Here is a 17,180-nt window from a genome sequence, read left to right as displayed (position 1 = left end):
GGCCAAGAAACGGGATCTCACATGGAGTTCGCATGGAATTTATGTGGAATTCACATGGAATTCACGTGACAATCCCACTCTCCGGGGCCTTTGGAAAAGCTGGGGTAAGTCACAAGTAACTCCTATGTAATTCTTATGTAACTCACATTTAACTCCCATGACAAACCAAGCATTGAACCTCTGGGCAAAAAAACCAAATCAATTCCCATGTAACTCACATTTTAACAAGTTAACAGAGTTAAATTTCACTTAACTCTCCAGACAAAACAAACCACTGGAGCCTACTGGTGAATAAAAATTCCCATTAATCTCCAAAGTAACTCCCATAGAACTTATGAGGAGCTCATGTGTAAATACCAAGTAATTCCCATGTAATTCATGCATAATTTACACATAACTCTCATGTAATTTTCATAACACACCAAACCATTGAGCCCCTTGGCAAAAAAACCCCAAATTAATTCCCATGTAACTCGCATTTTAACAAGTTAACAGAGTTAAATTTCACGTAACTCTCCAGACAAAACGACCGTTTGAACCCACTGGCAAAAAAAAAAAAAAAAAGAAAAAAAAAAGAAAAAAGAAAAAAGGATTCCCATTAATCTCTCGTGTAACTCTCATGGAACTCTCCCGATGAAACAACCATTTAAAGCCATTGGCAAAAAATTGATTCCAATTAATCTCCCACATGTAAATCCCAAGTAATTCCCATGTAATTCATGTGTAACTCTCATAACACACCAACCATTTGAGCTTCTTGGCAAAAATTTAAAATAAAAAAAATTTAAAAAAAAAACTGCCTCAAGTTGTACCAGGGAAATTTTAGGTTGAATATTGGGAAAAATCCTTCCTGGAAAGGTTTCTCCAGGATTCCCCATTCCATTGAACACCCTGTGGATGTGGCACTTGGGGACATGAATAAATAATTATTCATGTGACTGAATAAATTTTCCTTAAAATGTGAGGAATTGGGATGGAGATGCTGCTGCTTCTGATTGCAATAACTTTGTGGAGCTGGAATGTCAATCCATAGGAACAGGTACAAATTGGGAATTCTGGAATTCTCATCCTGCAAGGAAAATCATTGCATGTGTGTGAATAAAAGAAAAACGGGCAATTCTTTTGGAAATGTGATGATCCAAGCCTGCATCCTGTTCAATCCAGCAGCAGCACAAAGCCATGGCCCCGTTTTTAAAGAATTCTCTTTCCAAAACTGGATTTTTCACAGAATTTTTAGGAACTTGATGATGAAAAACTGCTGAATTCCATCCCATTTCCCCCAACTTCTCCTGCTTGTAATCCTCAATCCGGGGAGCTGGAAACTCCTGGGGTAATCCACGAATTTTTTTAAATTAATCCTGGTTTTTGGCTGTGCTTCTAAGCCGGGTTTAACAGCCCAGACAATAATTTTTGGGCAGGACACCAAGAGCAGAGTGACCTTTCCTGCTCGAGTGGGAACACATCCAACTCCTGCCACAATCGCCTTTTTAATTAGGAAATAAATGAAGATAAACTCATGGGTTTAGACTGGAGTTATGAATGAGTTCATTCAGTGCCTTTCCTCCTCGAACTGAGAAAAAAAAAAAAAAATCGAACAAAAAAAAAAAACCCTCAGGGATTATTTCAATATTCTGATTTCCCTTCAGCATTTTTGGAGTCTCCAGTCTGGAGAATCATTTCCCATTCCATTGGGAAATTGGGAAAGAAAATTGGAGGTGCTGCAAGGATCTCAGCTATGATTTTATGGAATTCAGGAGGGATTTAGGAGCTTTTATCAAAAAAGCTGTGACACTTTCCCCTTGTTTTTTCCAATTGGGAATTCTTCCAAACCTGAGTGAGAGGGAAATTCAGAACAAACTGGTTTGTTTTTTGTCTTTTTTCCACTGGAAAATTGGAATTGATTTGTCCCAATTCTCTGAAATCACCATTGTCTCCATGGAATTGGGGATTTGTGCCTTCTGTGGGTAAAAATTCCAGTGGTTTTTCCTTGGAGCAGAGAGTTGTAAGGAAAGGGTTTTGTTTTACTCCCCTAAACAGCAACAACAAATTTCTGAAACAAAAAGGTCACAGGATGGGTTTATCTCCTAAAATAAAATATATTCTATAAAATATATTATTCATTGTTTTAAAATATAGTACATAAAATATTTTATTTATATATTATTTGTTATATATTACATATATTTTACATAATAAACTAAATTGTATATTATTTTCTATATTATTACTGTACACATTATATGTATTATATATTATATTACATATATATAACACTTATGACATGCATTATTAGAATATGTAATATTTATTATATACTACAATGTATTACATAGTGTTGTTTATTCTATTGCTTAGTATATTAAAAATATTTTATTTATTATTTGCTTATATAATTATTCTATTATTATATATTATATATATTAATAACATTATATTACTGTAATATATTATATATTAGATTTTATATTATATATTTTACTTTATATTATATATTTTATATTCTAATTATTTATTATCTAGTATTATACATTAAATATGTTCTGTATTATATTGTATGTATAACTTTAGATATATTACACATTGCAAAATATAATATAATATAATATAATATAATATAATATAATATAATATAATATAATATAATATATTTAATAGACTCTATGTATATTATCTATTATTTTAAAGCATACAGTTATATATTAAATCTGTTGTATATTACATGTTATATGATTTATATATTGCATTATATTTTATAATATTAATCATATCTATTAATGACTCTCTCCAGTAATTTTAATAAACCCTGAAGGCAAATCTTTATCTCGTGTTCACCCCCTCAATCCCCTGCACAAGACCTTTCCATAACAAGTTATTATTTTATTATTTTATTATTTTATTATTTTAATTACTCTCCCCACTGAGGTTACTCACCTTCTCCTGCAGCCCCCAAACCACGGTGGAGACAGAACCACCCAAAAAACCCCAATTTTGGAGCCCCCAGCCGTGGGTGGGCAGCACAGGTAGGATGTTTATTCCCAGCATTTCTCATCCCAGAATGAAGAATGAAAAAAATACTCATCCCACAGGGAATAAACTGTGGATCATTCCCAATCTCCCTCCCACTTCCAGAGGCCAAATGGATTTTCTCATTCTGGCTTTTCCACTTTCAATTTGAGATTTTTGTAATCTCAGCCACCTGCAGGCAGAGGAACAGTTCCAAAACCAAACCCCAGGCTGCTCCTAAACAAGTTTTTCCTGCAGTTTTTATTCTTCTTTATCACATTGTTTCCTCCTAGGCCTTCTTGAGGTCAATGACAATGTCATTTCATAGGGGAATATTTGGGTTTTTACAAGTTTTTTTCCTTAGGCTTATATTCAAGTTTCCCAAGCTATCATAATTCACAGCAGTTGATAGCAGATACTTTATAATTTTGCAATTAACTTCAAAGATAAACTTAACAAAAATAGGAGTTTCCCTTACCTGGCTGGAATTTATTATAAAAGGGAAAATGAAACAAATCCCACGTGATGGACATTTATTCATTCCTAAAAAGATTCCTAGAGAGATTCCTACAAATCTTCCCTCTTCCTTCTCACCTTCAGAAAATACAAAAATGTGTCAGCAGAATTCATTTTACCTCAGGATAAACCCTCTGGGAATATCATTTGCAGGGAAAAAGAGGAATATTTCCAGCTGGAATTTTCACCACCTCGTGTTTTGTCAGTGCTCTTCACTCCTAGAACAGCATTAAATAATTTAACAGCGTGAAATAAAACCTTGTGACCAAAAACCTGCTCGTTGTCTTTGGGAAAAAGTTGATTCTCACAAAAGGCTGATTCTGAGCCTCACATCCAAGAACTGAAAAAAATCCCCAAACCAGAAGCTGAGACCTAAAGCAACCCCTGTGGCCAAAAAAAAAAAAACAAAACAAAACCAAAAACCGGGTGTTTTCATGGGTGTTTCCTCCTCTCACACACCAAAAAAAAAAAAAAAAAACCAGAAAAAAAGAGCTGAAGTTCCAAAAACTTTCCTCTGGAGATCCCCCGTGAGTGCCTGAGCTGGGCAGCAAAAACCAACAATTTGTAACAATTCTGCCAAATTCCAGCCAAAAGAGGAAATTTTAATCTGTAAAACTGGAGCAAGTGTCACACGTGATGTATTTTAGCTTTTATGAGAGAATGACCTTGACATTCTCAGCACTGGATCTTCTCCTTTTCCCTCCTTTTCTCCTTCTTCTCCTTTTTCTCCTTCTTCTTCCTTCTCCTCCTTTTTCTTCCTTTTCTCCTTCTCCTTCTTCTCGTTTTCCCACCTTTTCTCTTCTCTTTTTTCCTTTCCTCCTTCTCCTCCTTTTTCTTCCTTTTCTCCTTCTCCTTCTTCTCCTTTTCCCACCTTTTCTCTTCTCTTTTTTCCTTTCCTCCTTCTCCTCCTTTTTCTTCCTTTTCTCCTTCTCCTCCTTTTCCCTCCTTTTATCTTCTCTTTTTTCCTTTTCTCCTTCTCCTCCCTCTCCTCTTCCTTCTCTCATTACAGAGGCTCCAAATTTTCATCATTCCCATAACACAACATCTGGATTTTTTTTTTTTTCCTTTCTCCATCCCTCTTAATTTCCAGGAGAATATTTTTACTTTTCCAGGTGTCAGCACTACTTTGGGACAGAATCCAGGCCCAGCAACTGCTTCTTGCTGGATTAATAGTAGGCAATTAAAATGAAAGTAATTAACCTGATAGGAAATCATCCCAGGCTGCCAAGATGAGCTGTACAAATTGTTTCTTGGAACCATTTTCACTCAGCACCTGATTCATGGAATTAACAGGGATGTAGCAGTCCCAAAAACCCTTGGGAGGATCAGCTCACATCTTCAGCTGCTTTTATGTACTCAGTGCAGGAACCTGGGAGAGCTGATAAGAAATTAAATAATTCCTGGTTAAATCCTCAAAGGAAAACAAAAGCTGATTAATCACTGCAGTTTGGATTGTTCTGCTCCTTGAGGCAGACTTTTGGTTTCTGTTTGCTGGAAAATCAATGCAAAGGAATATTTTTGCCTTGGTAGGAGATGGATCTTCATCCCTGGTGCCTTGAAAAAAAGGAGTTTTTCTCCCCTTGAACACTGAACTAATCTCTAGTCCTGACTTAAAATCCAGCTTTTCTTACCCAAAAATCTCCAGTTTGAGAGATTTTCATGAGCTACATCCAAGGAGAAACCCAGAACTCCTCAACCACTTCCACTTGTGGTGGTGCTTCCCCAATCCTTGGAGCTGCTCTGGAGCCTCAGGAATTCCCACCTGGATGATGAAATGACCAAAGCAGGAAATTGTGCACGGAAAAGGTGAGAGAAATTGTCCATGTCAAGAGCCTGAGCAAGGTGAGGAACAAGGGATCCCTTGTTCCACGAAGCTCTTGGAATAAAACTTCCTGGAATCAGCCCAGGTGGAAAAGTGCCATTGTTAGTAGAGCTTTGAAAAAAAAAAAAACAAACCAACAAAAAACAACAAAACAAAAACCCTTCAGTAATTGTTGGAAACTTCCTGATGATTTACGGGAAATCATGGAATCATAGAATGATTGGAAAGGATCTTAAGGATCATCCAGTGCCACCCCTGCCATGGCAGGGACACCTCCCACTGTCCCAGCTGCTCCCAGCCCGTGTCCAGCCTGGCCTGGGACATTCCAGGGATTCTCTGGCAATCCCAGCCCAGCCAGCAATTCCTCATTCCCAGGATCCCATCCATCCCTGTGTCCTGTCCCTCTGTCCCTTGTCCCCAGTCCCTCTCCAGCTCTCCTGGAGTCCTTTATTCCCTGGAATGTTCTGGAAGCTCTCCCTGGATCTTTCCCTTCTCCAGGGGAACACTCCCAGCTCTCCCAGGTTGGATCCCAGCTGCTCCATCCCTCTGATCATCCTGGATTGTCTCCAACATTCCACATCCCTGGCAAGGTCCATTCTGTTATTTATCACATGGATCAACTGAGCACCAGGCTAGAATGAATTCAGAATGATGAATATGAGTGGAGAGGCTGCAAAAGGCTGAGGGCACACAAGATTTCAGCAGCACTTAATCATTGAATAACTGAACATTTACTTGGATAGGGTTAGCCCCAATTACAACAGTCTTTTAATTATAGATCCCAGGTGGAAACATTCATCCTATACTTGCTGGAGGGGATTTAAATCCAAAATAGCAGCTCAAGCTGGTGCCTCTCAGGAGACAAAACACACCCTGGGTTTTCACACCCTCACAGTCCAAACAAAAACCAAAAATAAGTCTGGATTGTCAGCTCCTGCCATGGCTCTGAGTATCCAGTCACTTGGCTGGACCACAGCTCCCTGTGCCTTTGCTGGTCAGTGCCAGCTCACATCCTCTTATCACCACCCAGAGCTACAGCAGCACTGAGAGTATTCCTCAACAGCCAGTCATTCCCTAGCTCGGATTTTTTTATGGAAAGGCTCGAGGATTTTCCTGGAAAAGTATCGCAGGGATCACAGTCCTCCAGTCTGACCTGTTAAACTCTCACTCAGCTGTGCTTATCTTCTGGAAGATTAGCAGCTGCAGAGCTCATTTGTATCAGGAGCACCAAAATCCTCACCTGGGAATTTAGAACACAATCAGATTTTTTTACAGCTTTTGAAGGAATTCTTGACAAGAAAGGCAAAGTCTTCCCAGACCGAATTTTCTTTACCAAAATCCGAGATTATCATGCTCAGCTCTCGCATAAATTGCTGTGAACCCTGCCCTGCTGATTGTTTTTCATAACTGTCATCATGTGGGATCCCAGCCCATCCAGAGTACAACCACAGCTGTCACCTGCCAGCCCTGGGAATCTGGGATAGCCCTGAGCTGGAGTGGAACTCCTGCAGCATTTCCACCTGGAATGTTTTATACATCTCCTCCTGGTTCTCCAGGCTCACATTGCTCTCTCTAAATCACATTTTGTCTGAGTTCAGTGTTTATCACAGGTGCAGCCTCTCTTCTGCTCCAGGGAGGGTTAATTGACATTAATTCTCTTTCCATGATGGCAGAGGGAGAATTTATTCAGCTCTCGTGCAGATTTGGTGATTGGCCATGGAGTGTTAACCAAGCAATCCTTTGCTTTCCCTTTTCTAGGCATGTGGGGCTGTTGGCTGATGGTCACTGCCAAAATAAAACCGTGTGGAAACAAACAGAGGCCACAAGCAAGGGGCTGAGCTGGGGAGGATTAATTGTGAGCAGGATCTGTGGGATCTGAGCCCTGAAAACGTTTTTGGATGGAGCCCAACTGCAGGGGCTCTGCAGATCTTCCGGGGTTAGATCATAGCTTGTTTTCCAGTTTTGAGGTTTGTGTGGGGACCAGAATGTTCCAGCTCCAGCGCTGGGATTCCTGCATTGTGAGGACATGGAATCCCCCCAGATCCATGGCCAGGCATAGCAGGGAGGAGCTGAATCCCCCCAGGACACGGTGATTCCCTTGGATACCACATTCCCCTGGGCAGGACTGCATCCCTTCCCAACATATTGCATCCCAGGACTACCACGACCCCCAATATCTCATCCCGCCAGGCACTGCTTTCTCCAGGGGTATCCCATCCCCTCTCCCCCACTCCTGATATCACAAACCCAAATATTTCACCCTTTCCCCCTCAGGGGATCACACATCCCGTGGATATTGCATTCCCTCCCTGGTTACTGCATGTCCCCACTCGTGGGGAATCGCATCCCAAATTCCACACCCTCTCCTCTCCCTCAGGCTTTGTATTCCCGTCTATTCCATCCCTTCAGCTATTGCATCCCTGCCTCAGGTATCTCATCCTCTTGGGAATATCTCTTCACCCCCCTGGGCATTCCATCAGATCCCTGGACAATAAATCCCCCTCATTCCATTGTATTTCATCCCTTTCTGGGTATTGCATCCCAGACACCCAGACATCCCGGACACCGAATTCCCCTCGGGCACCGAATTCCCCTCGGGTACCGAATTCCCCTCTGCATTTCCACCCCCGCTCGCCCCTCCCGGACACCGCATCCCCTCCCTGTCCCTGGCTCCCCATCCCGGCAGGGCGGTGCGTCCCTACCGGTGGCTCCGGCTCGAAAGCGAAAGTGAAAACAGCTCGAGCCGCACCGGGACAGCGACAGCGGCGGGGAATCGCCACGGAGCTGCCGCTGGAGCCCGGAGCTGGCCCCGGGCCGCTCCCATGGCACGGCCGCTGCTGCCGCTGCTCTGCGGAACCGTCGCTCTCCTGCTGCTCCGCGCCGCCGCCGACACCGGTAAGCGGGGCTGTCCCGGGTTCCTCGGCTTGTCCGAGCCCTCCCCGGGGCGCCCTCACCCTCCTCGGGATCTCTACACCTTCCCCGGCGTGCCCACAGCCTTCCCGGGGTCCCTACACCTCCCTTGGGGTGTCCATACCCTCCCCGGGGTCCCTACACCTTCCACGGCGTGCCCACTCCGCCCTCGCTGCTCTTCCCGGGATTCCCGCTCCGCTCCCCGGAGAACCAGCTCCGCTTCCTGGGTTACCCACGGCACTCCCTGAGGTGCCCGAGCCCCCTCTCGGGGTGCCCACGCTCTCCCTGGGATGCCCACTCCGTCCCGAAGGTGCTGGCTCTGTTTTCCCGGGATGCCGGCGCTATTCCCCGCGATGCCGGTGCTACTTCCCGGGATTCCCGCTCTGCTTCCTGACGAGCCAGCTCCGCTCCCAGGTGAGCCTGCTCGGCTTCCGGAGGGAATGACGCCACTCCCCGGGGTTTCCAAACTGCCATTGAGGTGCCCACACTGTCCCTGGGGTGCCTATGCCACCCCTACGGTGCCCCCAAGGTGCCCGCTCAGCTTCCCGGGATGCCCGCGCTAAATCCCCACGTTGCCCTCGGCGCTCCCTGGGATGCCTGCTCTGCTTCCTGGAAGACTCACTCTACTCCCTGGAGTACCCGAGCGCCCATCTGGGGTGTCCACGCTATCCCTGGGGGGCCCATGCCATCCCTGAGATGCTTTCTCTGCTTCCTTGGATACTTGCTCTTCCCTCTGGGATGCCCCTGCTACTCCTTGAGGTATCCAAACCCCCACTCGAGGTGCCCAGGCTGATCCCCGGGGTGTCTGTGCCATCCTTGGGGTGTCCATGCCATCCCTGGGGTGCCCATGCTGTTCTCTGGGGTGCCCATGCTGCTCCCTGGGATATCCACTCCATTTTTCAGGGCTCCCAGGCTACCCCCTGGGGTTCTCAAGCTCCCACTCAGGGTGTCCTTGCTGCTCCCTGGGGTGCTCGCGCTGCTCCCTGCATTCCCAAACCCCTCCCTGGGTGCCCTCCCGGAGTGCCCAGGCTGCAGCCCCTTGTTCCCTGGGTACCCACCTCAATCCTGGCATTCCCACGCCGCTCATCACAGTGTCCAGGGGGGGCTGGGGGTGGTTTTTAGGATCTGTGTGATGAATCCATGGAACTGCATCACTGTGGGATTTCAGCCTGGCTCTGCTCTGTGGGTGTTCCCCAGTGCTGGGTGTTGTCCATGGCTGCTGAGCCTGGAATGTCACATCATTGTCTTGCCTCTCCAAAAGTCCAAAATCCTGGAATCACTGGATCACAGAAGTTTAAAAAACACTTTCAAAGTCCCTGAGTCTTAACAATTAACCCGGTGCTGCCAAGGCCACCACTGACCTCCCCAAGTGCCACATCCACAGGACTTGAAATCCCTCCAGGAATGGGAACTCCACCCTTGCTCATTCCTGCTGCTGAATTTCATGTTTCCATGTCCTCACAGATTTCTCTTAATGAAGGGAAATGGTTTAGGAGATCCTGCTGGGTTTTTTTGGAGTTTTTTTCTCTGTAGAAAGTTTGTTTTTCTCTGAAGTGACCTGGTGTGTTGAATGCAGCTGGTCCTGACTTGGAGACCTCTGCTCTTGGAATGGGGGAATTCCACCTGTGGGAATGGTGGAGAATCTCTGATTTGAGAACTTCCAGAGCAGAAATTCCGTCCTTAAATCCCTTGCCTGAGCTCATGTCAGCAGGGTGATTCTGGGAGTGTCTTGTTCTCAAGTTTCTGTTGCTGAAGTGACATCCAGAGTCACCCTGCAGCACCCACAACTTCTTCTGGAATCGTGGAATTGTTGAGGTTGGAAAAGCCCTCTGAGGTCAGAGAGTCCAACCATTCCCAGCTCTGCCAAGGCCACCAGTGTGTCCCGATTTAGAGCAAATTTGGGAGGAATCTTCCAAAGAAGCCTCTAGGAAACAGATTCGAGCGTCCTCTCCCCCTACTGGCTGGGGAAGGGATTTCCTTGGAGAAAAGCGGAAAAAAACCCCCCTGTTTATTTAACAACAAAGTATTCGCAGGCATTAAAAATGAATAATATGAAACAATAAAACCTCTCTCTGCTCTGAAGAGATGACGAATACAGAAAGTCCTTTTCGTGGGGTGTAACTCGGCTCCAGTCTCTTATCGTGCTGGAAAATGCCCGGGCCCTGCTGGGTGTGAGCTCTCAGTTTTTTTCTGGATTTTCAGCACAGAAGAGAGCGATAAATCCTAAGAAAAAGAAAAATTACACTTTGGGAACTTCTCTGCCTCAGCTAGGTACAAAATTAAACAAAAGCAGAGTTGTGTCCCGCTGTCTGTGCTGCACAGAACAAAATCATTGAGCGGGAATGGGGGACAGCGAGTGCGGGTCCTGAAAACAAAGCCCGCCCTTCTTTCCCCCTCCTTTCGCTCTTGGAACCGGCTTAAAGGCACAGAACTTATTTCTGAGCTAAACAGACGGATGGGGACACAATTCAGCATCATAAAATCACCTAAGGCACACTGCCCCATGTCCCCAAAGTGCCACATCCCCAGGGCTTGGAAATCCCTGCAGGGATGGGGACTCCAAACCTCCCTGGGCAGCTCTTCCAATGTCTCACAACCTTTTCCATGGAGAAATTTTCCCTAAAATCCAATTTAAACCTTTCCTGGTCCAACCTGAGGCCGTTCCCTCTCCTCCTGACCCTGTTCCCAGATCCCAAATCCCTCCAAGAATTCAGGGAGTTGTGCAGAGCCACAAGGTTCCCTCCTGATCCTTCTTTTCCCAGCTCAGCTTTTCCTGGTTCTCCAGATCCTTCCCCAGCTCTGTTGCTCTTGGAGCTTTGGGAAAAATCTCATCACAGCTCAAATATTGGAACCACTCCTTGTTTCATCCCCCCAATTGGAAGCAGCAAGACTGTTAGGAAATCTTTAATTCACTGCAAATGTGGGAATTGTGAAGGATTCTGTGAAATAATGCTGGAAGGGAACGCAGAGTTTCGGTGCCTGCTCTTCTCCAAGCTCCTGTGTGCTCCTGAAGCCCTGGAAAATGACTTTACCCCTATTTATAAAGGGATGACAGGAATAGCAAGGACTGTAAAACTATCCTGGGTGGCAAAAATAAACCAGAAGAGCCCCATGTGCTGGGATGACATGAGCCCTGAGGTCAGGAATGAGTTAAAAATAACTTTTCTTGAAGTCATTCCCCACTGACCTCCACACGACATTCCAGGCAGCAGTGCTGCCACCAGGGTCACTGTTTGGGGCAAAAAAAAAAAGTGGGTTTAGGGGGTATTAGAGAAAATGAATAATATTTATTTCTTTTAGTTCACTTGATGGATAATGTGGGGTGTGCTGCTGCACCCACTGGGTATCCCATCCTCTCCTGCTTTCCATCCCTGGCACATCTGGTCAATTGGAAATATTTTTGAGTTAAAACATGGAAGTTTCATTAATTTCTGTAATTTTGGCATTTCTTATGGATTTTTTTCTGCATCCAGATTTGTGAAATTTCTCTTTTCTCCACTCTTTTTTTTTTTTTTTTTTTTTTTTTTTTTTTTTTGGTTCATGGCTTTAAAATCTTGAGCAATAAAACCTCACCTCTCTGGGCCTTTTCCTGATAATTTTTTAAGGGAAACAGAAGTTTTTTTTTTTCCTGGTGTGGCTTCTCCAGTGTCCAGCTGTGTATTTTTGGACATGGGATGACATCACATGGCAGCATCTCCATGCCTGGGATCATCCTGTGTTCTGCTTCCCAATGTTCCAAAATGAGCTCATCCTCCACAACCGGCATCGTTGGAGTTCACTGGTGGAGAAAGACAAATAAAAAATCCATGGAAATGCAAAATCCATGGCTACTGGGCACGTTCCAAGCTGGAATTTCATCCCAGATGGAAGTGAAGCAGCTGGAAGTGTTTTCCTGGCACTGCAGCTCCTTTGGGAGGTTTGGCCAAGGATGGGATGAGCCTTTGAGCACCTGGGAGGATCCATCCATGGGAAATTCCAACTCACTGCCAAGGGGGATAAAAGCCTAAATCCTGCATCTCCATCTGATTGCTCCCCCTTTTCCCCCTTGGAATGGTTTGTCTCATCAAACAAGCTGAAATCCACGGATGGACAAAACGGCAGAGTGTGATCCTGGAGACTGGCACTGCTGGGAGCTTGTTTGAGCAGCTTGGGCATTGTTTGGGAGAGGAGATTCCAACCAATTGGGGAAAAACCAAAAAAACCCCTCTTTGGAAGGATTGGGATGAGGAGAGCAGGTTTAAAAGCTGCAGGGCTCACAGATCCCCGTTTTTCCTGGGCATTTCCGGTGTTTCTGGCTGGATTTCCTGCTGTGCTCCCTGTGGACGAGCGGCTGGAATTGGCACCAGGAGCGTTTTTCATTCACTCAAGGCACAGTTCCAGGTCTGCTGGGTTGTGAGGCTGTTGTGAAAAATCCCCTGACGATCATTTCCTTGAATCCCAGTTCCAAGAGCTGCTGATTCCAGGAATTTTGCCCAAATCTTGAGAGGAGACCAAGAGCTGCTGTGCTCAGCACATGAGTGACCCTTGTCCTCTGGCCAGGATCACACTCGGATCCACCTGGATCCAGCTGGGCACTGAAACGGAGCAGATTCCCCCTGGGATGTTCTGGGGATGCAGCACAGCTTGGGCCAGGAGTTTCTGAGGATGGGGATTTTTATCTCTGCATGTTTTGGCTGCTGTGGGAGCTCCTTGTGTTCCTGTCCCCACTGCTGCTGTGCCACTGTTCCCAATTCCCCATCCTGCTCCCATTCCAACTGTCCCCTTCCCATCCTGCTCCCATTCCCACTGTTCCCAATTCCCCATCCTGCTCCCATTCCCACTGTTCCCAATTCCCCATCCTGCTCCCATCCCCACTGTTCCCAATTCCCCATCCTGCTCCCATTCCCACTGTTCCCAATTCCCCATCCTTCTCCCATTCCCACTGTCCCAGTTCACCATCCTGCTCCCATTCCCACTGTTCCCAATTCCCCATCCTGCTCCCATTCCCACTGTTCCCAGTTCCCCATCCTGCTCCCATTCCCAGCTGTATTTTGTGTTATTCCCATTGTACATCTCTCCATCTCTCCGTGCTGGCTCCCATTGGGGCAGGGGAGCTTCCAGCATCCAGGATCATGGATAAGCCATTCCCACAGGGATCCAGGTACCGGCACAATTTTGGAGCAACGAGGAAATTTTGTCCCTTGCACCAGAAAAGAAGGGAAATTTCACCCCCCTGGCACAGAACCGAGCTCACCCTGAGGCCGAAAGGGAAGTGGGAGCTCCTTTGGGGAAAATCAAAACCACAACTCAAAATCCATCCTTGTCCCACTGCCTGGGATACTTGGATTTCAGCTGCCACCTTCCAGAGGGGGAAAAAAATCCCTGGGGAGTGGCTGGAGGACTCAGCAGCAGCTGGAATTCTTCATGTCCAGCTGTGACACGAGTGGAGGAGGACGGGGGCAGTGAGCTCAGCTGGAATTCAGCAGCTGGGGGTGGATGAGCTGGGACAGTCACTGCAAGGGGATGGGATTCCAGAAAAATTCCCTGCTGGCTGCAGGAGCTGCTACAAGTGACCACAAACACGCCGGAAATGGAATTTCCCCTTTCTCCAGCCTCTGCAGGAGCTGCTACAAAAATCCCAAATCTGATCCCAAAAATGCTGGGACTATTTTCCCTTCCTCCATTCCCTGTGCCAGGCACAGAGTCCCTTTATTTTATTTGATTTTTGCACTGTGGATGAATCCCTCTATCCAGGATTTTATAGAATCACGGGAAGTTTTAAGTTGGAAGGGAATTTAGGGGACACCTTCCACTATCCCGGCTTGCTCCAAACCCTCCATATTTATTTTTTTTTTTTTTTCCCATCCCATTCCCATCCCAGCACGGTGCAGCCTCCCCAAGGCCGTGGCCAACGCTCACATCGAGGCCGGCAATGGCACGGAGCTCAATTCCCGCCTGCGCTATTCCTGCAACCCCGGCTACAAACGGAAAGCCGGCACCTCCAGCCTCATCCAGTGCATCCTCTGGAACGGCTCCGAGCCCCGCTGGACCCACCCTACCCTCCAGTGCATCCGTGAGTCCTCACTGGGATTGTGGGAGCTGGGACAACTCCAAAAACCGAGATCGGGAAGAAAAACGCAAAAAACGCCCCCCCCCCCCCAAAAAATTCAGTTTTTTTCCAAAAAGAATCAGAAATGAGTGGAAATCACAGAGAGGAATTTAAGCAGTGGAACTCCTAATGGATCATAGGGGATGCCCATGGGGTAGGAAAACAAAAGTTTTCCCAGACCTGGGGCAGGAAGTTAAAACCTGGGAGAGGAATTTATTTATTGCTGAGGATGGAACAGTGGAATGCAGAATTGATAAACTGTGAAAAGACTTTGCATAAATCAGAGGTGCCCAACCTGGGGAAACATAATTAAAATACTGATCAATTAGGATAATTAAAAAGGGACACATTTTTAATCAATAGAAGATAGAAGGGTAATTAATAACTGGAAGCCAATGAACATTAATTCCCTTTTTTGCTAAAATGTAAAAATAGTTAAAATTTGAAAATAAACAACCAGAATTTGTGCGATTTCCCCCAGACCTCAATGTTGGATAAAATAATTTTGTTTCTCTACCTTCCCAAAGCATCTGGAGAGTTCATTTCCCAGCTGATGGTGTGTCCCTGTTGTGTTTTCCCAAAGGAGATCCAGCTCTTCCCCAGGAATCCCCCAGCCCGGAGCTGCCACCGGCACCGCACACAGAGAGCACGACCCAGAGGGGTGAGGACCAGCACTGGGACTGGCTTTGGAGCTGCCATGGCAAAAAAAACCACAGCTCCAGCCTGTGGGAAGCACAACATTCCCGTGGTGCCATCAAATTCACCCCACGGGGTGAAATCCCAGAGCTCTGCAGCTTTGGGATGAGGGCACGGAGACAAGGGCGCTGCCTTTGGGGAATTTCAACATTTCCCTTTGTTTCCCCAGCAGGAAGCACCGGTGCCAGCCCGAATTCCAGCCCCTCTCCAGCTTCCAGCCACTCACCTGTGCCACCAGCACCTGATGGGATGTCACCAGACACATCCAGGCCACCAGAGGTGATTCCAACACCGGACCCATCCACGCTGGGAGAGGGGACAACCCCGCTGCCCATGCCACCCACGGATTATGCTGCAGGTTGGGCCAATTCCCAAGGCTTTCTCCCATCCACAGAGGCTCTTTTGCTTTTCCAATGGAATTTTCACCTCCTTGTTGAGGCTTCTCCCAGCATCCACCCCTTTCCTCCCTTTGCAGCTCAAAATTTCCTTTCCTCTTTTCCAGTTTCCATTCAGTCCGTGGCCTCTTCCATTGGTAAGCTGGGGGGGAAAAAAAAACTTATTTGGGAAACAGGGGGTTATTTTATTTTTTAAAGCTTAAAATTCCTTTTGGGGACTGTGGGAGTTTTATTCCATGGGAATAAATTCCAATAGGAATGACACTGAGGGAAGGGGGGAAAGGATTCAGCAATCAGATTTCTTCCTGGAAAGAAGAATTCCCAATTCCCTCCCTCCAGGAGTGGGGAAGGCACCTTGTGATGGTGCCTGGAGTGGTTTTGGCTCCTCATGGGGTTATTTGGGTGGAATTCATCAGCCATGGCATGGGAGATGCTCCTCACTCTGTGTGTCCATCCCACAGGATTCCTGGTGCTCCTGGCCACTGGAATTGTGACTGCCTGCTGCTGGAGGAGGAAGTAAGTGCCATCAAAACCAAACCCCAGGAATGAGTTTTCCAAAGAAAAGCCTTGGAATGCCACTGATGCTCCTCTTCCCTCCACAGGTGCACCAGGCAGGGCTACACAGTGACAGACACAAACATTCCCATGGAGGCCCTTCCCTCTGGGAACGAGGAGGTGGCACCTGCTGTCATTGTCCCCACGGGCTGAGCACCCACCCTGGGGACACCTGGGGCTCCCAGCATCCCCAGGGATGCTGGGATGGAATTCTGGATGCTCCCCTGAGGGGTGGCAGAGCACACGGAGCAGCCAGGGATGTGTGGCTGCTTTTCCCAGCCTGAGCATGGATGAGTCCCATGGATGATCCCAAAGGTGGGTGGGTGTCCTGCACTGGCAGCTGGGATTTGGGGGAACTGACCCTGGTGGTGAGCAGGGAGAGGGTTGGGATGTTGGGATGGGCTTTGGGATGAAGCTGAGCTGCCCTGCCCCAGGTAATTCCCATTCCCTGTCCAGAGCAAGGATAGAGTTGGATTAGCTGGATAAATCCCATCCCTTTCCTGGCTTTGTCCCAAATCCCAGAAAATGTTTGGAGAAGGATCCAGCCAAGCATCCCCTCACATCCTCATCCCTTTCCTGGCTTTGTCCACAAATTGTCCCAAATCCCAGGAACTGGATGGAGTGACCCAGCCAAGCATCCCCCCACATCCTCATCCCTTTCCCTGCTTTGTCCCAGACCCCAGAAAATGTTTGGGAAGGATCCAGCCAAGCATCCCCCCACATCCTCATCCCTTTCCTGCTCTTTTCCAGGCACTGAGCCAGAGCCAAAGGGGTTGGGACCATCCCACCCTCACACACAGTTCAGGGATCCTTTGGAAGCACTTCCAGCACCAATCCCAGCTCTGGATCCTGATCCCCACAGGGAATCCAAGCTGGAACAGTCTCTCCACAGACACCACCAAGGAGCAAATAACACAATTTAGGGAATATTTTCCTGTGTGTGTTTTTCCTTTTATCCATTAGCAGGTTTTTTTCTCCACTTGTTTCCTTATCCAGGTTTTCTCCACTTGTTTCCTTACACTCCAGAAAAGGCAGCTCTCTATTTTTATGTATCAATAAATATATTTTATATAGAAAATAACACTCAGAGCAGTGGATTCTTGAATTAGATGTCTCTGGGAAGGACTGGATTGGGATGAATCCATCCCCACAACATTCCCATTGGACACCACAGAAATGAAGGGTTCATTCCCAT

General features: G+C 46.6%; 1 protein-coding gene across 2 annotated transcripts; it reads left to right on the top strand.

The window, feature by feature from the left end:
- Nucleotides 1-8,080: 8,080 nt before the first annotated feature.
- On the top strand, nt 8,081-17,066 carry IL15RA (interleukin 15 receptor subunit alpha). Of its 2 annotated transcripts, none has more exons than XM_088165997.1 (8): nt 8,081-8,236; nt 14,112-14,303; nt 14,923-15,000; nt 15,208-15,393; nt 15,538-15,567; nt 15,892-15,946; nt 16,033-16,300; nt 16,736-17,066. In XM_088165997.1, the coding sequence occupies exons 1-7, from the start codon at nt 8,164-8,166 to the stop codon at nt 16,136-16,138; spliced, it is 720 nt and encodes a 239-aa protein (XP_088022123.1). In that variant the 5' UTR covers nt 8,081-8,163; the 3' UTR covers nt 16,139-16,300; nt 16,736-17,066. The 2 variants fall into 2 exon arrangements, with proteins under 2 accessions (XP_088022123.1, XP_088022122.1); XM_088165996.1 differs by having other exon boundaries at nt 8,082-8,236; nt 15,205-15,393.
- Nucleotides 17,067-17,180: the final 114 nt, after the last annotated feature.

The sequence above is a fragment of the Sturnus vulgaris genome, chromosome 5, assembly GCF_052056855.1.
Source record: "Sturnus vulgaris isolate bStuVul1 chromosome 5, bStuVul1.hap1, whole genome shotgun sequence".
Classification (NCBI taxonomy): Eukaryota; Metazoa; Chordata; class Aves; order Passeriformes; family Sturnidae; genus Sturnus; species Sturnus vulgaris.
Note: the sequence above shows the minus strand (reverse complement) of the source record. Positions and strands in the feature narration are given on the sequence as shown.

Excerpts from the sequence above, each read along its gene's own strand:
- IL15RA (XM_088165996.1), top strand. The coding sequence starts at position 8,164 with ATGGCACGGCCGCTGCTGCCGCTGCTCTGCGGAACCGTCGCTCTCCTG. Across the intron at positions 8,237-14,111 it reads CCGCGCCGCCGCCGACACCG|CACGGTGCAGCCTCCCCAAG; the intron begins GTAAGCGGGGCT and ends TTCCCATCCCAG. Across the intron at positions 15,568-15,891 it reads GTCCGTGGCCTCTTCCATTG|GATTCCTGGTGCTCCTGGCC; the intron begins GTAAGCTGGGGG and ends TCCATCCCACAG.